General features: G+C 37.4%; 1 protein-coding gene across 1 annotated transcript in view; it reads right to left on the reverse strand.

Annotated features, from left to right (window-relative positions):
- Nucleotides 1-207: 207 nt before the first annotated feature.
- The window catches only part of LOC121377915 (scavenger receptor cysteine-rich domain superfamily protein-like), a 26,185-nt gene continuing 3,195 nt past the window's right edge, over nucleotides 208-23,197 (reverse strand). The window contains exons 2-7 of the mRNA XM_041506012.1: nucleotides 16,932-17,001; nucleotides 14,555-14,696; nucleotides 8,001-8,173; nucleotides 3,795-3,942; nucleotides 3,259-3,434; nucleotides 208-365 (exon numbers count right to left, since the gene is read on the reverse strand). Coding sequence (XP_041361946.1) covers nucleotides 208-365; nucleotides 3,259-3,434; nucleotides 3,795-3,942; nucleotides 8,001-8,173; nucleotides 14,555-14,696; nucleotides 16,932-17,001 — 867 coding nt within the window. The remainder of the gene's footprint in view (nucleotides 366-3,258; nucleotides 3,435-3,794; nucleotides 3,943-8,000; nucleotides 8,174-14,554; nucleotides 14,697-16,931; nucleotides 17,002-23,197) is intronic.

Here is a 23,197-nt window from a genome sequence, read left to right on the forward strand (position 1 = left end):
CCCATGAAATATTTCTCGTGTGCACCAAGGCCGTGGTATGTGCTGTCGTGTGTGTGGGATGGTGCATATTAAATATCCCTTGCTGCAACAACATCTACGACTGTGTTCGCATAAACGTTTTCTTTGGTTTTTCTCGATTTACCTCAGTCAGCGTCGTTCGACGACGTGATACACATTTCATGGAAACCAGTCTCAGCACATCACCACTTACCTGACGGTGTAACCGAGGGTGTTGCACACCAGTGCAGCCAGGTTGTCGTTGTAGACGTTGGAGGAGTCGGTCCAGGTATTAACGTAGTAGTTCACCCGTATCTTTACGTATCCATGTTGTAAAGAAATGTGCGTTCGTGGTGAACCCAAGGGATCTGGAGAATACAAAATTGTTACAGCTGTAATCACAAATATAAGCTGACGATTAATATATATATATATATATATATATATATATATATATATATATATATATATATATATATATATATATATATATGTATATAGTATATATATATTTAATATGCTTGATGTTTGGGATCGATCTCCGTCGGTGGACCAATTGGGTTATTTCTCGTTCCAGCCAGTTCACCACGACTGGCATATGAAAGGCCGTGATATGTGCTATCGTGTCTGTGAGATGGTGCATATAAAAGATCCCTTACTACTAATGGAAAAATGTAGCGGGTTTCCTCTCTGTGACTGTCAAAATGACCATATGTTTGACATCCAGTAGCCGATGATTGACAAAATCAATTTTCTCTACTGGTGTCGTTAAACAAAACAAACTTATTTTCTTCTTTTTTTTTACTCTTGTCGTATACAATTCCTACGACCGACTAGTTGTTAATCTGAGAACCCCTGTCGTAAGTTGAGATTGGCCTTAGCCCTACTGTTAGACGATGAAACTGCCCATGTCAGACCCTGATGTCAAGACAGGCGTGCACTACAAGAGCTTGCTCTGAACGTACTCGCTAAATTATTTCAAAGTCCAAGTTCAACAAAATATATGAAAATGATGTCCTTATGTTTTTTTCCATGGAAGGATAGATAGGTATCATTTGGCCTTTGGCGGGGAGGGGGTGGGGGGGTGGGAGCTCAGTGGGTTGAGCGCTCGCCTAAGGAGTCTGCGTCGCAGGATCAGTGAATCCGTCTTTTTCTCGTTCCAACCAGTGCAAAAATGAATGAATGAATGTTTAACGACACCCCAGCACGACAAATACATCGGCTATTGGGTGTCAAACTATGGTAAATGTCCAACCAGTGCACCACAACTGGACAAAGGCCATGGTGTGTGATTTCCTGTCTGTGGGAAAGTGCATATAAAAGATCCCTTGCTTCATTGGGAAAATGTAGCGGGTTTCGTCTGTTGACTGCGAGTCAGATTTACCAAATGTTTGACATCCAATAGCTTATAATTAATTAATCAATGTGCTCTAGTGGTGACACTTGTGCCCATGGCAGGCGTGTGCTACAACAGCTTGTTCTGAATGTGCATGTTAAATCTTATGCCCTGACCTGCTAATGAAAACCATTTAGCGTGTTTCTTCTAAGACTATGTGTCAGAATTGTCAAATATTTAATATCCAGTAACAAAGTTTTGTGTTCTAGCGGTGTCGTTAAACAAAACAAACTTTATGTTTAATTTAAAAGTAGATGATGGTATTATTATATGTTAAGGCGACATTGTAACTTTATGTTTAATTTAAAAGTGGACGATGTTATACTATGTCGAACCGGCCTCGGTGGCGTCGTGGTTAAGCCATCGGACATAAGGCTGGTAGGTACAGGGTTCGCAGGGTTAACGACTCGGTGGGTAGGTGTAAGGCCATTACACCCCCACCTCTGTCACTAACCACTAAACATTAACAACTAACACACTGTCCTGGACAGACAGCCCAGATCTAGCTGAGGTGTGTGCCCAGGACAGCGTGCTTGAACCTAAATTGGATATAAGCACGAACATAAGTTGAAATGAAATAAAATGATATGTCGAGGCGATATAGCATCTTTAACATTATTGTGTTACTTTGTCTATTCATGATAAAAAAACAAAATCTACTAATTGAGCATTATTGTATTAATGAATAAAATATTTTATAATTATAAACTTTATTTTGTTTAACGATCAGGCGCTAAACACGTATTTTGTGAAGTGGGTGGGGGTCTAGATGCAACTAATTAACTTAAAGTGGTATATTAGCCTTGAATGCACTTTAAAATAAGTGGAGTGGGGGGACTTTGTTCTTGTATCGTGAGCAGTGAGATCCAGACCCCTCTGGATTTGCCCCGGACAACACCACTAACGACACGCTGACTACATTTGATAATTATGTTACAAAGGTCTTCAGAGTATAATATAGTTTATTGACTTTAATGCGGCTCGTAGGCATAACATCTACAATGATACATAAACAGTAATACAGTAAAGTACTATGACAGCTAGTCTGTTATAGCAGTGGTTCGCTGTACACATTTGTACAAGTTGGTTACTAATGTATAGGGAGATAAAACAGGACTTTACGATCAGTTCGTTCTATGCAGTAGTTCGTTATAAGCATGTTCGTTTTAATATACTTTACTGTCCATACATGAGATATATATGCATGAGAGATTGCGTGTTTGGAGGATGGACATTTAAATGAGTTGAGAACGTAAATATGTTGCCTGTTTGAGATATTTACCAAGATTACAGAGTTCTTTTTAGTTTTGGACAGACAATTTTGTACACCGATGGTTTGGGCCAGTAAACACGACATTTTGTAATTAGTGTTGTACAACAGTCAGGAATTGATATCCTAAGGTAATATTCTAACAAAAAGTGTCTTGCCTTTTTTAACATTAAAAACTAATTTTCAAAACTCCATATGCATTTCTACATAACCTGTTTCTATATTCAGCTATGAAAAAACACCTAAAAATAAAATAAAATAAAAAACCCAAACAACAAACAAAGAACAACAACAAACATGTTCTTGTGTTGTCCTCGATTTGAGTCAGTAACTGTTAGCTTCGGTCGACTATGTGGGTCAGAACAGCTTTATTAACGGCAGAGGACGATGATGCCAGGTGGGTGCAGGGAGCCAGCTTTGACGGGATTTGAACCACTGTCGTCAGCTTGATTGTCCAGCAGCTTATCCACTAGACCACGGAGCTCACTCAGACTTAACTAACAGATTTCGGGATGGGCGCCACGTTGTCCCCATTAAACAGAAACATCACTTTACTTCTGGTGGACTGTTCAGTATAAAATATGAAACTACTTACTACAGGACACTCCCGCATATTTCTTAGACGGACAGTCGGTCGAAGTTTCTGTGTGGTTACAGAACATAATATCCGACTCGTTGCCATTGCATGAGAAACCAGTGAACATCTTTCTGTGTTGATAGAAAGAGCCGAAGTATCCACTGGGTACGGCGATCGCTCTGGCCATTCCATTCCTTTAGAAACAAACCACTATATGTACATAATAATATGATGATTATGATGACGACGATTATGATGGTTGTGATGATGATAATGGTGATGATGATGATGATGATGATGATGATGATGATGATGATGAAATAAATGTTTTTATTTAACGACGCACTCAACACATTTTATTTACGGTTAAATAGCGTCAGACATATGGTTATGGACCACACAGATATTGAGAGAGGAAACCCTCTGTCGCCACTTCATGGGCTACTCTTTTCGATTGGCAGCAAGGGATCTTTTATATGCACCATCCCACAGACAGGATAGTACATACCACGGCCTTTGTTACGCCCCTGAGGAACTATGATTTTAATACCTACTGAGGTTCCTTGCCCAGCATTCTACAGACAAAGGTTGCTTCCTTTTGGCCCCACCCATCGGAGCAGACTGGGTAGTGCTGGCCAACTCCTATATTAACTTGCCCTATTGAATCACTGGAACCGCCGACGAGCTTCACTTCAGATCCGGCTGAAAAGAAAAAGTTTGTCTTGTTTAACGACACCACTGGAACACATTGATTAATTAATCATCGGATATTGGGTGTCAAACATTTGGTAATTCTGACACGTAGTCATCAGATGAAACCCGCTACATTTTTCCTAATGCAGCTAGGGATTTTTTATATGCACCATCTCATAGATCGGATAGCACATACCATGGCCTTTGATAGAACACTCGTGATGCACTGGCTGGGATGAGAAATAGCCTAATGGGCCAACCGACGGGGATCGATCCCAGACCGTCCGCGTATCAAGCGAGCGCTTTACCACCGGGCTACATCCCGCCTCTTCCAGTTGAAAAGCAGTACATGCTAAAAGTGTATTTTTATTTAACGACGCCACTAGAGCACTTTATAAAAGTTAAATTTTCAGGTTAATAAACTACACTGCCAAATACCTGTTACATAGAATAAGAGGACCGGGAATACATTTTGATACCCTAGATGATTCTTTAGCAACAAGAATGCAAAAAAAATTAAATAATAATAAATAAATAAATAAATTTCTAAATTCATATATATTTTGTAAAATTTATATGTGAATAAAATTCAGTCATCCATTTCTAACATGAGCTGTAAATGGTCACAAAAACTTTAATGATGCCATTACTGAAATATTCCTATCAATGTTTTTTAAATGATACGAAAAACACACACCAGTGGCGCATCCACAAAAGCCATTGGGGGAGGAGGAGGGGGGGGGGGGCTAATGACATGTGGCCACAAACGTCCCCGAAGGGATTCTTCGGATTCTGCAACGTAAAAAAATAAATAAAAAGCTAAGATCAAAATATAAATTTCGCAAAATGTAGAGGGGTTGGCGGGGCGGGCCCCTGGGGATCCCAATTGATCCGCCTCTGATCATTGATACTTAAACTCCAATTTCTTGTTCTCAACGTATGCATCGCATTCTGGCAACCAATACTTACTAGGGCGTCCACGAGTCCAAAAGTATTCGATGGTCAAAGTCGACCCGGACCCGAGTACCCGATGATAATGAGACTAAAGGATAAAGTAAAATAACTGTATGCATATTAATTCCAGCGCTGAACATGGTTGCTAAATCAGGTCATTGTATTGCATTCCACATATTCGACTTTTGTTTTCCCTCCATGTCTTATAGCCCTATAATGTAACCGGCGGCAAACATATGGAACAATACAATAAAGTTTATTTTGTTTAACGACACAACTGGAACACATTGATTTATCATCGGCTGTTGGATGTCAAACATTTGGTAGTTCTGACACGTAGTCATCAGAAGAAACCCGTTACATTTTTCCCAGTGCAGCTAGGGATCAGATCAATCTAATTAAAATTAGCTCCATTACATGTGGATCTAACAGCAGCCAGTTGGAGCTCATGTCCACCAATCAAAACCTTACTTGCAGAATCATGCCAGTGATTTAAAAATAATTTGAAAACATTCAGAATTATCCTAAGGGTATACGACATATTTTGTGTGAATTACGAATGCCTTAAAACATGTTTTATTTTATAAAACAAATAATTTGTAATGTAAAACTGAAGACTGATTTATTTTTTTTTTTTTTTTTTATAAATAAATAAATAATTTTTAATGTAACATTGAACACTGATAAGCCATCCCGTACGTATTGGTATGGTTCGCTGTACTGCGGCCACTAAAATAGACTCGCCTGATATCTTTAGAATTTGTATGCTCCCAAATAACGTTATAAAAGGCGAATGTGATTGGTCAATATTTAAATTATTATTTACAGACGAAATGTTACCTGGACATTGGAGACTACGCAGTGTTGTTAGCAATCTGATTAAAATTAGTTCTACTTGTCTAAATAAGGCATTCGTAATTCACATGAAATATATCGTATACCCTCAGGATAATTCGGAATATTTTCAAATTATTTTCAAATCACTGACATGATTCTGCAAGTAAGGTTTTGATTGGTGGACATGAGCTCCAACTGGCTGCTGTTAGATCCACATGTAATAGTGGAGCTAATTTTAATTAGATTGGGATCAGATAGAACAATTCCATAATTAAATGAGAGTGCGCATTCTTAAACGGGGACTCGGGTCTTGAAAACGGACTCGAGTCTTACTAGACTCGGCCCGTGCCCGAGTACTCGAGTACTCGTAGAGACCCTAATGTTTACCCAATCTGATTAAACTTAGACCTACTGGTCTACCAGTAGATCTAACCGCATTGCATGGACTCCCATGTCCAGCTGACATTTCATCTATAAATAGCAATTTAAATATCGACCAATTACACTTCGCCTTTTATAGCGTTATTCGAGAGAATACAAATTCTAAAAATATCGAGCAAGAATATTTATGCAATAGGCAAACTTGTTGGTCCATTTCAACATTAAAAAAAAAACAGGGGGGAAAAGTGCAGTAATAAACTCTGGATTGTATACTAGTATAACAGATTTTATAGCTATAACATCATGGGTTTTTTTGGGGGGGGGGGGGTTCGTCTTGAAACGAATTTTATATAAATTTTATATTGAAATTAGTTTCCCGCATACTTTGTAATTCACCCGAATCATAATCCCGAATGTTTTCAAATTCTTTTTATATCACTGGCATGATTTTGCAAGTAAGGTTTTGATTGGGCGAATGAAAGGTCAACTGGACATGAGGTCCAATGGGGTGCTGTTAGATCCACAGGTAACAGTAATTAACTAGTAGAGCTAATTTTAATTATATTGATACTTACCTAGAAAACTATGGTATACAAAGTGACGATTTATATACTTTTTACCGTTACAACATTTAGTTTTTCTTTTCATTGTTCTCGTCCTCAAGCATCTTGGCAACAATTCGAAACGGGGCAGGACGTAGCCCAGTGGTAAAGTACTCGCCGGGTGCGCGGTCGGTCTAGGATCGGTCCCCGTCACCTAATAGCCGATGATTAATAAATCAATGTGCTCTAGTGGTGTCGTTAAACAAAACAAACTTTCTTTCCGTCGGTGGGCCCATTGGGCTATTTCCTGTTTCAGCCAGTGCACCACGACTGGTATATCAAAGGCCGTGGTGTGTGCTATCTTGTCTTTGGGATGGTGCATATAAAAGATCCCTAGCTACTATTGCAAACGACACCGCGCGACGTTTAAAACGTGTACCGAATTCGCAGATCAACGTCACAAAAACATAAAAAATAAAAAATATGAGTCGTTCAGCAGGTTATTGCCAGAAGTGGCTTTTGGTATTGAATCGCCAAAGAAGGTGGTGGTTTTTGTTTTTGTTTTTTTTATTATTATTATTATTATTTTTTTTTATTATTATTATTCCATTTTGGACGAGCTGGGGCTAAAAATGGCAAATTTGGAAAACCCAAAATACGGTTTCTTTCTATCTCCAAGGTTACGGTTTCTTTCTATCTCCAAGGTTACGGTTTCTTTCTGTCTCCAAGCTTACGGCTTTCGGTTTTTCTTCTGTAACAAAAACTGAACTGATTCCACAGTTAACCGCACATCACTACGATGAATATAAATCTGAACATTCAGTCATTCCACTGTGACCGGCAATAAATATTTTTGTCGCCAGGCGGGCAACCTGGGACAGGGGTTTGACTTGCCCGTCGGTATTTTCCGTAACCAGGGGCGAAACTATGGCGACCGTTAAGATCGAACCCCTGCCCTGGGTAATAAATAGAATAACAAACTCGGTACAAGTTATTATCAAATTTATTTTCCTCGTGAAATAATTTTCATTTGTCACTCACTAAAGCTCGTGACAAGTGAAACTTATTTCACTCGAAACATAGATTTTATAGTAACTGATAATTCGTTTTTTATGCTCCACAGTGGCTGATCCAGAAAATCCATTAGGGGGGGGGGGGGGGGGGGGGGGGGGGGGCAATGACATGAGGCGGAATGCCAATGGAACTTTGGGAGAGGTTTGGAGAGGATCGTAAAAATTGTTTTTAATTAATATATAATAAAATATGTGGAAATCTTCCCCAGAAACATCCAGCCAATGATGATAAATATTAATAAATTTCGCGTTACGTAACTGATGAATATTCATGACTTACGACACACCACGCCCACATCCTCGCCGTGGTCACAGTCGGTGACGCCCCATCCGTCAGACTGACATTCCGAGATGTCACTCTCGGATCCAGAACAGTTCACGCTATCCAACCATATAGGTCCGGAACCTGGTCCAAATTTTGCAGCGTTTTCCGCTCTACTTAATGTGTAATAGCTGGAAAAACAAAACAAAACAACAAAAACTAATACAAAAACAAAACTCCATTATCCACCGGATTTAAAAAACAACAACAAACAAACAAAAAACAAAAACAACAACAACAACATAAAAGAAGCAAACAATATATAATACATAAAAAAGTAATAATAATAATAATAAATCTAGCAAATATATCGGTCTTCTCCAAAAAGGTGTGTTTTCTTCAACGACACCACTAGAGCACATTGATTAATTAATCATCGTCTATTGGATGTTAAAAGATTCTTCTCCAAAAGGTATGCTTTATTTAACGACATCACTAGAGCACATTCATTAAATCAGCATAGTCTCTTGGATGTCAATAAGGTTCTCTTCAAACGGTATGTTTTGCTTAACGACACCACTAGAGCACATTGATTAATTAATCATCGTCTATTGGATGTTAAAAGGTTCTTCTCCAAAAGGTATGCTTTATTTAACGACATCACTAGAGCACATTCATTAAATTAGCATAGTCTCTTGGATGTCAATAAGGTTCTCTTCAAACGGTATGTTTTGCTTAACGACACCACTAGAGCACATTGATTAATTCAATATCGGCTATAGATAACAAAAAGGTCTTCTTCGAAGGGAAACCACTAGAGCACATTGATTAATTCAATATCGGCTATAGATATCAAAAAGGTCTTCTTCAAATTGTATGTTTTGCTTAACGACACCACTAGAGCACATCGATTAATTCAGCAACGGCTATAGATATCAAAAAGGTCTTCTTCAAACGGTATGTTTTGTTTAACGACACCACTAGAGCACATTGATGAATTCAGTATCGGTTATCGAATGTCAAAAAGTTCTTTTCCAGCTAACACCCCTAAAATAAAATGGAAGTTTCTGTTTCTGATGGAGCCGCTGCCCCTCCCCCTTCTGCACATTAGGTACGACCCTGATGCCAAACACATTTGTGAAGGGCGGGATTTATATCAGTCGATTGAGTGCTAGCTTGAGGTGCATGCGTAGCAGGGTCGAACCACCTCGGTGGATCCATTCAACTGATTGGGTTTCTTCTCGTTCGAACTAGTGCACCACAACTGGTTAAAGAAAGAAAGAAAGAAGTGTTTTATTTAACGACGCACTCAACACATTTTATTTACGGTTATATGGAGTCAGACATATGGTTAAGGACCACACATATTTTGATAGGAAACCCGCTGTCGCCAATTCATGGGCTACTCTTTCCGATTAGCAGCAAGGGATCTTTTATTTGCGCTTCCCACAGGCAGGATAGCACAAACCATGGCCTTTGTTGAACCAGTTATGGATCACTGGTCGGTGCAAGTGGTTTACACCTACCCATTGAGCCTTGCGGAGCACTCACTCAGGGTTTGGAGTCGGTATCTGGATTAAAAATCCCATGCCTCGACTGGGATCCGAACCCAGTACCTACCAGCCTGTAGACCGATGGCCTGCCACGACGCCACCGAGGCCGGTCACACAACTGGTTAAAGGTCGTGGTGTGTGCTGTCCTGTCTGTAGGAAAGGGCACATAAAAGATCCCTTGCTGCATTAGGAAAATGTAGTTGGTTTCCTCTGATGACTACTAGTCAGATTTACCAAAACATTTCCTTCCACATGACAACACCACGACTGGTATATCAAAGGATGTGGTATGTGCTATCCTGTCTGTGGGATAGCGCATATAAAAGATCCCTTACTACTAATGGGTAAATGTAGCGGGGTTTCTCTCTAAGACGATAAATATTACGTCAGAATTACCTAATGTTTGCCATCCAATAGCCGATTATTAATACATCAATGTGATGTAGTTGTGTCGTTAAACAAAAACCATAACCATACATTTATGAAATCACGGTTTCATGTGCTATGTGCTCTGGTAAAAATCAATTGACGACATCAATGTATTATATACACGTCTTGAACCACATATTGGATGTGTTCCCATTGACAAAGATGTGCAATAAATAGAGAATACTACATGAGTGGCCGTTAGATACCATTTATCTTACAACAAGTTGTTTTAAAACGTATACAACGAATGAAAGCGAGTTGGATACGTTTTTAGACAAGGAGTTGTAAGATAAATATTATCTAACGGACACGAATGTATTATCCTATTTCTTACATATTCCTCACAAACCAGGTTTTAAGTACATTTTAACATCTTTTTCGACTAAAAGTCATTTACAGCCATTGCACTTGTAGCTAACGTACGTGTCACAGACCCATGATTGTCATCTTAACTATACGTCACAATGTAATCGATTTCCATAGTGTAGTTTATCACTGGATGTATGGAAATGGTGACCTGGTCATCACCTAGGAGCAACCAGTCGTGTGTCGTGAAATTGTCAACACACGTACATGTGTAAACAACCCTGTGTTATAAAAAATAATGCATGGTGTTCTCGCCAACGGGTGTGTAAGACACATCGATTCGACTATTCATTTTTTTCTTCATTGGATGGAGTGGCATTGGTGACCTGGGCCCGAAAAGTTTGAAATCTCTGAAAGCCTGGCATCTGCAACTTAAACATTGATATTTTAAAACAACGATTTTCGACTATTTTGTAGATTGTATTTTTGTTGTTAAGGTTTTTTCTTTTTCTTCTTCAAGATAATGATATTCTAGCACACAACAGTTAAGGTATTGACCCAAGGTATATGTTAAATATGTTTGGCAGTGATTACTTAGTATAACCTTAGTAACGGAAAAGGTAACAATGAACACATTTATGAAAAACTAATCACATTACGTTTATAAAAAATGTATCATCGCGAATCATCGCCAATCACCGCCAATCGCCAATAATCGCCAATCACCGCCAACACATGCAGCCCCGGTTAAGAGTACAGGTGTAGTTGTCCTCAAACGTTTTCAGCAAAAGGTATTGCATATGGTATTCCATCCCACTTCATTTGTGTCACTGATACTTGCAAATTACCTTCAAGAAAGTATGCCAAATTTTCTAACTGACCTTAACCTAGTTCACCAAGGTAAACATCTACGGTCCGTTTTTTTACATTTTGACATTTATTGGACCCGATGTTTACAATGTTAATAGCAAAAACAAGCGTGCGTTTTCCGCCCAGATTTCAGGCGGAATCGATACAACCATGGAATTAATTATTTCTTGGCGAAATATGAGATGTACTAACAAATATAAACACTTACTGTATAAAGAAAACCTCCCGACTTACGTTTTACGTATAAATAGACAGTTTGTCCAAATAGTAATCCTGCATTAATCCAATTGTCAGTTACGAACAAAATCTCGAATATTCCCGCCGGCCATTATGAGCATATTTAAAATGTGATTGAAAACTGTTGGCGGAATCGGATTATTTTTATTATTCGTCTCTGGTTCACGAGTTTCTTCCACGATAATAATAATAATAATAATAATAAATAAACTAATTAATGAATAATATTTTTTTTAAATCAGTTAATAAATAATAAATTAATTAATAATAACAACTAAATAATATAATAAATAATTAATTAATACTTAATAAATAATAATATAATAGTAAATTACTGAATAATGTTAGTAATTATAATAAATAACATAACAAATAAATTATTGATTTAATAATAATAAATTAATTAATTTAATTATTAACTAAATGAAAACGTGTTTTTTTTCATTTATAAATGTTTCCATTACACACACACACCACACACACTTATATACACACAAGACAGAGGGGGGTTGGGGGAGACAGACACAGAGAGATGAAACGGGGTAGCAAGAGATCACACATTTGCTTGTTTCTTGTTGTTTTCTTGTTAATGTGCATTATTCATAATTAATGTGCTTTATTCGTAATTTAGTGTGCTTACCCATGTTTAACACACACTGGTATGAGGCAGTTGTCTCAAGCAGCAATTGTCACCAAGTCACACTTATGAATTAATTACATTCAACAACACAGTTAATATTCAAATGGTTACGTAGGAATCAAAATACACATCGGTTTAGCCAATATGCAGACAGGCACAAGGCAGTTATCACAAGCAGTCACAGTTATACATTAATTATTACAATAAATGTTCATCTGGTTACTAGGCAATCCTCAACAACACAGTTCATGTTAAATTAGTCAAGTAGGAATAAATTATCACGAACAGCAGTTGTCATCAACAGTATGAATGAAACACATCAGTGCAATACAACTGTTGTTGAGGATAACCTCGCAACCATATGACAATGTTTTGTAATTAATGCATAAGTGTGACTTGATGACAATTGCTGCTTGTGATAACTGCCTTGTACCTGTCTGCACATTGCCTAAACCGATGTGTACTTTGATTCCTACTTAACCGTTTGAACATTAACTGTGTTGTTGACAATTGCCTCACAACCATATGAACATGTTTTGTAATTACAATGCTGTGCAGATTTGTTATGTAACTACATATGACTTATAGTACAATTTTTGAAAGTAGTTTAATTAATGTTTCAAGGAATAAATTAGATGGAGCTGACAATCATTATAACATTTTAGATTTACATGTATAAAATATTTTTAACAGCCAGTTTAACTTTCAAATTGTTTTTCCCCATTTCTTTGTGTGTCTATTCACCTTTCCCCAGAACTTGCTATAAAAGATTAATATAAATATTATGAAAGATTAATGAAACTATTATAATCAATGATTTTTTAGGTTGTGGGGTTGGGCGCTGTGCATGTTAATTACAAGAAATTTATATTAATTTTTTATTTATTTTTTATTAAATAAAAACCCTAAAATAACTAATAACCAGTAATTATAGCTAAAAAAAAAAAAAATTAAAACAAAAAGAAGAGTAAAAATTAATAATAAATAAATAAATAAATAAATAAATAAAACGCTTAAAATAACTAATGACCTACAATGATAATTAAACTAAGATTTTTTTTTAAGAAAAAAAAGAAGAGAAAAACCTTTGAAACACATGTAAGCAATGGCCTGTAATAATAATATTTAAAAAAAATACTAATAATTTTTAAAAAAGTAAATAAATGAAGGCCTTAAAATAAGTAATGACCTGTACTGACAATCATTATTTTTCTAATAATAATAAAAAAGAATAATACACCCCAAAACTTGAATGTGATATTATTATTAATAATGCATATAATGCAACCCACATAAAGCACATATATAGAAACATAAATAACAAAATAAATAATCAATTCCATTCAGTTCAACAATATTTCTTTTTATTGTTTGATACGAATAATTCTCGTTCCGCAATATTTTCATTCCGCATTTTCGATGTGCCATCATAAAAAATAGCTTTCAAATGTTTAAATGTGTCATCTTCAAACATCTAATCCTGGAAAGGTTACCAAAGGTATTGTACTTAATATTTTTGTCTGAAATTTATTAAAATATGTTGTTGTACGTGTTGAGGCTCTTAAATAAAGCACATATGCCTGATTTTATTAAATCGTGATTGCAAATGGAAAATTCGATCCAATGGATAAACGTTACGGCACAGCAATAAACATCACAATAATAAATATAGTGCCGGAGACGTTTATCTTGATGAACTAACCTTAACCCAACGATACGTTTGCAAATTCAAGAACACCAAAACAAACCCTCGCCCGGTACCGACCCTGGTTGGGATGCTTGTGCTTCCTTGCACATACCAGCGTGGGCGAACCTTTCTCCCACCCACCCAAAACCTTTTCCTGTCCTGGACGGAGGAGCCGGTGAATGTCGACACCTGCGTCCATGACAGACGTGTACTACAACAGCTTGCTCTGAATGTACACGTTAAACCCTATGACCTTACCTGACGTGACCTGACCTAACAGGATTACTTTCTGTTGTTAATCTTTTATTTCTAACTTTGGTTGATACATCTGTGGAAGAGGAACTGCTGTCAATGTCATATAATTATCGAATGCTACGAGATCATCAGTATAGCAGAAGGTACAAATAAAATGTTTTGCTACATGTAGTTTCCTTTGGGGTTTTTTTATGTTGCGAGATTAGTTAGACATTCTGTATCGTGTATACTGCAGCTTTATTAAGGGAGTGCTAAATGACGAAGACAAGCAAATATTGTTTTATAGGAGAGTTGCAAACGTTACAGTCAACTATTTGACCAATATTAAAAAAAGAAAACAAAGTGGACCTCAGCTTTTGCGGGAGGGTTCGAACGAACCCACGACCCCCTCCCCCCCCCCCCCCCCAAATACGGCCCTGAAGTATAATCGTAGAAATATTTTATTTATCGGAAACATCTTACAATGCATGAAATTCAGGATGTCCCTTTAAAGAATTAATTAATTAATTTTTAACAACACATCTGGTATTGGAAAATCAAATTCCTAGTTGCAAAGTGGTAAAAATGTGGAAAATAAAACAAAGAAGGTGATTACCTAGAATTATAACCAATCATCGTACAGAACACTTTCGCCTCTTCTGGTCCAAACCCGTCATCACATACAGTTCCGTATTGACCGTCATGGAACACCTCTACCCGCCCCTCCCACGGGCCTCGCCCACCGACCAGTCGAAATGCTGCAATAAAACGAAATATCCAGCCAGTGCACCACGACTGGTATATCAAAGGCCGTGGTATGTGTTATCCTGTCTGTTGGATGGTGCATATAAAATATCCCTTGCTACTAATAGAAAATGTAGCGGGTTTCCTCTCTAAGACTCTATGTCAAAATTACCAAATGTTTGACATTCATTAGCCAATGATTAATAAATCAATGTGGTCTAGTGGTGTCGTTAAACACACACACACACACACACACACACACACACACACACACACACACACACACACACACACACACACAACTATTGTGAAGTCAAGGGGAGAATCAAATACGGGTTTAAATCCCCCTTTAGCTGTCATGTATTTTTTTTAATACGCCTTTAATAATAAATATATTTGGAATAGCCTAATTATTTCAAATTTCGTTTGGACTTTGGAAGAAATAACAATCTGTACAAACTTATTTTAGACAATTTTTTTTTATCGATTTTGAGATACTGATACTACAAAACATTACGATGTACAGAAATGAATTGATAGTCGTGGTTATAGAGATATTCAAATTCTAAATAAGAAAGTATATAAGTATAATGTAACATTTTTTTTTTTATTTGCCGAAAACTCTGGATAGGCCGTTGAATAGCTACTTGAATATCTTTAGGGGTTGGGGTGCGGGTGGGGGTCCCCTTGTTCACTGCCCCCTTCGATCCTTCTCTGTATTAGGACTCCAACACTCTTTCACAAGGACTCCATGCCCCCCACAACCTGTCTACACTAGACGTTTGTTATGTTAAACGACACCACTAGAGCACATTGATTTATTAATCATCGGCTAATGAATGTCAAACATTTGGTAATTTTGACATAGAGTCTTAGAGAGGAAACCCGCTACATTTTCTATTGTACATCGGCTATTGGATGTCAAAGCATTTGGTAATTTTGACATATGGTCTTAGAGAGAGGAAAGCAGCTCCACTTTTCCATTAGTAGCAATGGATCTTTTATATCCACCATTCCACAGACGGGATAACAAATGCCACGGCCTTTGATATACTAGTCGAGGCGCATCAAACGAGCACTTTACCACTGGACTACGCCCCCCCCCCCCCCCCCCCCCCCCCCAGTTATAAAAGAGTGAAACAAGAGTCCGTGGAATAATCTTAAAAAAAACATCAAAAACAATAATAAACGACTAGAGCTGGCACGCGACCGGTTAGGATACAGCTTTAGAAACACCAGAATGACCAGTTCTAAACACTGTATTTTAATTATTAAAGTGACAGACCCTAGTTTTTAAACACTACAGCATATTTTTCACTATTCAGCCGTTTATGATCACTGAAATCAATCATTACTTCTAGTTGTTTTTTTTTGTTTTGTTTTTTTAGATGATCCATTTCCGTAGAACCGAAGTGTTTCTGGTCATCCTTCAATCTGATTAAAATTAGCTCTGTTGGGTCTACCAGTAGATCTAACAGCATTGCGTGGACTCCCATGTCCAGATGACATTTCATCTATAAATAACAATTTAAATATCGACCAATTACATTTCGCCTTTTATAGCGTTATTCGGGAACTTAGGCGAACTTGTTGGTCTATTTCAACATTGAAAAAAACAGCGGGAAAAATGCAGTAATAAACTCTGGATTGCATACTAGTATAAACAGATTGTATGGCTATACCATCACGAATTTTAGATAAAATTTTATATTGCAATTAGTTTCCGGCATACTTCGTAATTCAGCCGAATCATTTCGTATACCCTCGGCATAATCCCGAATGTTTTCAAATTCTTTTCAAATCACTGGCATGATTTTGCAAGTAAGGTTTTGATTGGCCGAATGAAAGGTTAACTGGACATAAGCTCCAACAGGCTGCTGTTAGATTCACATGTAATAGTGGAGCTAATTTTAATCAGATTGGTCATCCTGGTATTACTAATACAAAAACAAAAAGCATTTTTCTTATTCTTAAAAACGGACGTGCGTCTGAGTAGCAGCTGTTTATTGATTAGAGTTCTAGTCTATTTTAAAGGATATTTCCCGTTTTAACGTCAAAGGCTCCTCTTTCACTCTATTGTAACATTATTCAAATGAGTTACAGGTTTGTAAATTAACTAAACTTAGTGTCCATTTTGTACGGGTTAAAACTAGGGTCTGCGCGTTTAAAAAAAAAAGACTCTAATAGTGAATAATACTTCGTAGTGTTTAACATCTAGGGTCGGTCACATGAAGGGAAAACACACTAACCCAATGTAGACTCATTGCAATCTATGTCCCTGTGTGGTTTGACGTCGTTGGGAGATAACAAGCCACTTTCCTTGCAAAAGATAAACATATAGATAAGACAACGGCAGCTGTGTTGTATTTATATCTGTATGACAAATTCGTACTGCCGATCAAGGCGGAGTCAAAGAGATGTTTTGACAGTCATGTGGCATGCACTCAAATTACTGTCAGAACATTGACGACATCCAGGGCCGTACCCTGATTAAAATCGAACGAAGGCGAACAGTGCTATGTTGCAGACGATTTGACATAATTCTAATATTTACCCAGTATCTACCGATTTTACGAAACGAGTGTCAGGATTATTGTATTACCCGAGCGAGAGCGAGGGTAATACATGAATCCTGACACGATTATCCAAATGATCCAGTATACTAGTTTTATGAATAACAAGCTAAGACCATGTCAAAATGTTTCAAAAGTCACTGAATAGAGACGACGAAACGACGTGCAAAATGACGTCATTTTGATAAGGTTTACTCATATCTAAGACTGGGGAAGGAAGCCGCATGTAAGGAGTTTCTGTTATTTCTTTTACGTTCATCTGGGTATGAACAACAACAAAACAAATCATCCGCAAATTGTGTGAATCGGCGAAGCCGTTCTCATATAAGTTTGGGGATGTTGGGTTTTTGAGGGGTTTTTTGTTGTTGTTCTTACCCAGATGACCGTAAAAGAAATAACAGACAATACTTATAATCAAATTTGAATCATACAGGCTAATAATAACATTAAAACGTCATACTTTATTTTGATTAATTTTTTATCCATAAATAATAACGCTCAATAAAACAACTTGCCGATATAAAATGACGTCACCAGATATGACGTTCCCTGACTACGTTATTTTTACGTTCATGGAAAAAAACTCCCGTTGCTACGTCTGGGCCAATGGGATGGTAACGTTGTAATGGATGTAACAGAAATTTAATTATTAAGTTATGGCATCGCTTCACAACATTACGTCATTTGTTGTGCACGTGAAATCATTATGACACACGTGGGTCATACTGGTTATATTTCCATGAATATCTTGAACTATGTGGATAATACATTGTATTATTTGACTTGGACATAATTCTTACCAATTATTGACCGTCACTGAGAGTAATATCAGGTTTATGGACCGAAGAAATTGATATTGATCGAGGTCAATATCAATTTCTTCGGTCCATAAAACCTGTTATTATCCACATGGTTCAACATAACCGAGTTAATAATAATTATACGAAGCACACGTGTAATAACAAGTGTGATGACGTAATTGTGATAAGCGACGTCATAACATGACATTGCTTCTCCAGTTCTAGCTCAGACTGTGCGTTTGAAATATGACGTCATTTCTTCATCTCCTAGTTGTGGCTGAAACATTTTTGAGTTGGGTCTTGCTGTTCATAAAGAAAACAACAATAATAATATGGATAATAAAGAAATTATTACACGTGCGTGTGAGTCGTACTGAGTTTACGAAACTCGTGTCAGGATTCATGTACTACCCTCGCTATCGCTCGGGCAATACAAAAGTCCTGACACTCGTTTCATAAAATCAGTACGACACACAAGCTCATGTAATAATCTCTCTATATTGCTAGAAATAAGTTCAATAATTGTTTTATTACACCATAAAATCCACAAACTTGTACATTACTGCTTTATTAATCAGAATCGAAATACGCTAATTCTTATAATTTACCGCAAAATGCGTTCTAACTGATGAGATTTAATGACGTCGTATGACAAGCAGAGGAATGCAGAAATAAACAGTTGAAACATTACAAAGACAGAAATTAAATTAGAAACATTATGATCAGCAAGAGTGTCAAAATCATATTAATAACTAAATAAAAAGCAAAATATAATAAATCTGAACATACATTTAAACTGAACAGTTACTGATTATCTCCAAATCCTGACAGTGCCAATTCCAACTGCATTTTGATATATCATGTACGTTTCTAATTCCTCACACAATTTGACTATTACTGACCCTCTCTTTGTCGTATTTGCGGAATAAATATGTTATCTTTTCGTTGAAGGACAGCAAAGCGTTTTGTCACAAGCGTGTGGTTTACATTGGAATTAACAGTTGACGTTGCATTACGTTACCTACTCATTAATTGGATAGAATTTTGTCTCATCTTTATTTTCATTGGTTAAATCTCCCAGAGCAATATCACTTTTGATCGGACCGATGGGACCGTCTCAGGGCAATATCACTATTTATGGAAGGTCATGTGACTGGTTTTTGACCAATAAGAATACAGATATATTTTTATTATGTAATAATAATATTTACCCAATGTATATGTATTGTATTATTTGACTTGGACATAATTCTAATATGTATTCAATGTCTATATATTGTATTATATTACAATACAATGTCTATGTATTGTATTATTTGACTTGGACATAATTCTAATATTTACCCAATGTCTATATATTATATTATAATGCCATACTTGCTTATATTTAGAGTATGAGTAGTCCGGAAGGACGTAGAAAGTTAAGAAAAGTATTAACTTAAAGGGACATTCCTGAGTTTGCTGCATTGTAAGATGTTTCCGACTAATAAAATATTTCTACGAATAAACTTACATATTAAATATATTTTCTTATTTAGAATATCAGTGTCTGTATATTCAATGTGTTTCTGGTCAACTTAATATTTGTAAGAAGCCCAAACTGAATTTTGCCTTCAAATAATTCCGTACGTACGAAAACAATATTTTAGGAAATAAAATGAAATTTAACCTAATACCAATATTAGAACGATCACCAACACGTTTAATATACAGCCGCTAATATTTTATGCAGAAACATATATTTGATATGTAATTACAGTCGTTAAAAGGTCTCTATTAGTTGATAACATCTTTAAAATTGCGGCAAACTCAGGAATGTCCCTTTAATGTGACCCGTGCACTAGAGTATAAGCTGTCGTTAGCGAAACCGCCAAATGCGAATTAAAATTGAATTCGGTGAATATTTGTTAAATATTAATTTGAATATAAAAACTAATTCAAAATTGGTATTTTATTTATTTACATGGGTCTATTTGTATTAGCTGTATATTTGTTTTGTCTGGCAAATCAAAACTGGCACCTGGCTAATTTTTTCCTGTCCAAAGTCACCACCAAATTGCTAGTAGGTTTTGATACCCACCTTAAACCATATATATTATGCACTATATGTTTAGTTTAAATTATTTTCAATTCTCATCCGACGCCATATAACCGTGAATAAAATTGATGCGCAGTCGGTTTAGGATCGATTCCCATCGGTGGGTCCAATGATATGTGCTATCCTGTCTGTGGGACAAAATGAAAGAAAAAGTGCCCCTTTGGTGTATATAAAAAATTAAGCAAAGTTCGTTTAGTTTAACGGCTATTGGATGTCAAACATTTGCTAATTTTGATTCGTAGTCTTCATTGCAAACCAACTACTTTTTTTTTCATTAGCAGCAAGGGATGTTTTTCTAATTATGCACTTACACAGAGACAGTACAGCATATACCACAATCTTTGATATACTAGTCGTGGGCTTCTAGATGGGACGGGAAAAACAACAAGATCTGGACGAGACCACATATCAATGACTTTCATTCATATCAACTCATTTTCGTGCTTATATCCGATTAACGTTCACGCACACTGTCCTGGGCACACACCTCAGCTATCCGGCCTGTCTGTCCAGGAGAGTGGGGTTGGTCGATAGTGAGAGAGAAGTCGGTGTAATAGTCTTACACCAACCCACTGAGTCGTTAAAACTCGTTCTGGATGGGAGCTAGTAGATATCGTGAGACGAACCCAGTACCTACCAGTCTTATTTATGTCCGATGGCGTAAAGGCATATTGTCACAGACCACTGACCTATTTAATGGTCTAACAAAGTATTACATGAACAAATATAATTTAATTTGTCCCGAAATGTACTTTATTCAACCATCTTCATAACCGCTATAATCCATTTATTAATGACATTTTGTAAAAATAATTGAATTATGGCAATGGTCTATAATTAAAAAACTAAAATATGTTCCTTAAATCTGTGACAGTATGCCTTTAACCACGACACCACCGAGACCACTCTAAATTTTCTTCATTTAAAGTTGAAAACGCAAAAATAAACATATTTTTTTTTATCTCTCCGGCCTGTTACCCTAGGCTAGGAACTGTCCTGGCGATGACTTGGATCTGGTACTGAGATATTATAAACGTACCAATTTACCCTGCACCTGACAACCTAACGAAAGCACCAACAAGATCGGTCAGACAAGATTGCGACTGTAGCACTTGGTGACTAGATGTACGTGCTCACATACCACAGGTGGTTCGAACAATCCTCTCTCGAATCCGGTCTCTGATATGATCAGGGGCCTTTTGTCAGAGTATGGCTTCCGGCCTCGGTGGTGTCGTGGTTAAGCCATCGGACATAAGGCTGGTAGGTACTGGGTTCGCAGCCCTATACCAGCTCCCACCCAGAGTGAGTTTTAACGACTCAGTGGGTAGGTACTGGGTTCGCAGCCCGGTACCGGCTCCCACGCAGAGTTAGCTTTAACGACTCAGTGGGTAGGTACTGGGTTCGCAGCCCTATAGCGGCTCCCACCCAGAGCGAGTTTTAACGACTCAGTGGGTACAATATAGGTACTGGGTTCGCAGCCCTTTAGCGGCTCCCACCCAGAGCGAGTTTTAACGACTCAGTGGGTACAATATAGGTACTGGGTTCGCAGCCCTTTAGCGGCTCCCACCCAGAGCGAATTTTAACGACTCGGTGGGTAGGTACTGGGTTCGCAGCCATATACCGGCTCCCACCCAGAGCGAGTTTTAACGACTTGGTGGGTATGTACTGGATTCGCAGCCCTATACCGGCTCCCACCCAGAGCGAGTTTTAACGACTCGGTGGGTAAGTACTGGGTTCGCAGCCCTATACCGGCTCCCACCCAGAGCGAGTTTTAACGACTCGGTGGGTAGGTGTAAGACCACTACACCCTCTTCTCTCTAAGTAACCACTAACAACTAACCCACTGCCCTGGACAGACAGTCCAGATAGCTGAGGTGTGTTCCCAGGACAGCAGATTTGAAGCTTAATTAGATATAAGCACACTACTAAAAAAAATTCACTAATTGTAGATATAATAAAACAACAAACACAAGAACCACACACTTAATATTTATTAGACAATTCATGCCAGAATATCCAGAGAGCTGACAATCTGAAGTGTTAATGTCTACTTCATTACAAAAATGATAGTCCACAAATTTGCTTTTTCTAATGTCGATATCAAAATTAATTTTTCGAGTGGGTGGAGGCGCAGATGGAGACATACATGTAAAACGAATGACGCAATCCTATATAATTTAACAAACATATAGAATTGCTTTTATTTATTTATTTTTAAAAACAAAACCCATTATTCTGGGACAAAGCCAGTTCTGGTTGTCAGCTCTCGATTTACACGAAGACCAATAACGTGCGCACAAGAACATTTTGTCTTTTAACAACATAGTATGTGGACATGGACAATGCCGATAACTTGAATAGTTTTATATTGAAAAAAACCCCAAACCTTTTGTCAGTAGTACATAATAATATAATGATTAATTTGTAAAGGCCACTGTGTATCAAGTTTATGAATTATCATATTAAAATCATGAGACATATTAATTACCGTTAAATTATGCATTACGACAGTTGCCAAAGGCTGCGTTTATTAAAACCATGCCAACAATAGGGCAGTTTTGGGGGAAATTGAAAAGGCAATACCTCGTGATCAGAAGCTATGCGCCAGGACACGGTGGCGCAGTGGTTAAGCCATCGGACTACAGGCTGGTAGGTACTGGGTTCGGATCCCAGTCGAGGCATGAGATTTTTAATGCAGATACCGACTCCAAACTCTCAGTGAGTGCTCCGCAAGGCTCAATGGGTAGGTGTAAACCATTTGCACGGACCAGTGATCCATAACTGTTTCAACAAAGGCCATGGTTTGTGCTATCCTGCCTATGGGAAGCGCAAGTGAAAGATCCCTTGCTGCCTATCGTAAAAGAGAAGCCTATGTGGTGACAGCGGGTTTCCTCTATAAAAAAAACAGTGTCAGAATGGCCATATGTTTGACGTCCAATAGCCGATGATAAGATAACAAATCAATGTGCTCTAGTGGCGTCGTTAAATAAACCAAACTTTTTTTTACTATTATCGCCAGATAAAACGGAAACAATAGTCAAAGA

This window comes from Gigantopelta aegis, chromosome 7, assembly GCF_016097555.1.
Source record: "Gigantopelta aegis isolate Gae_Host chromosome 7, Gae_host_genome, whole genome shotgun sequence".
NCBI lineage: Eukaryota > Metazoa > Mollusca > Gastropoda > Neomphalida > Peltospiridae > Gigantopelta > Gigantopelta aegis.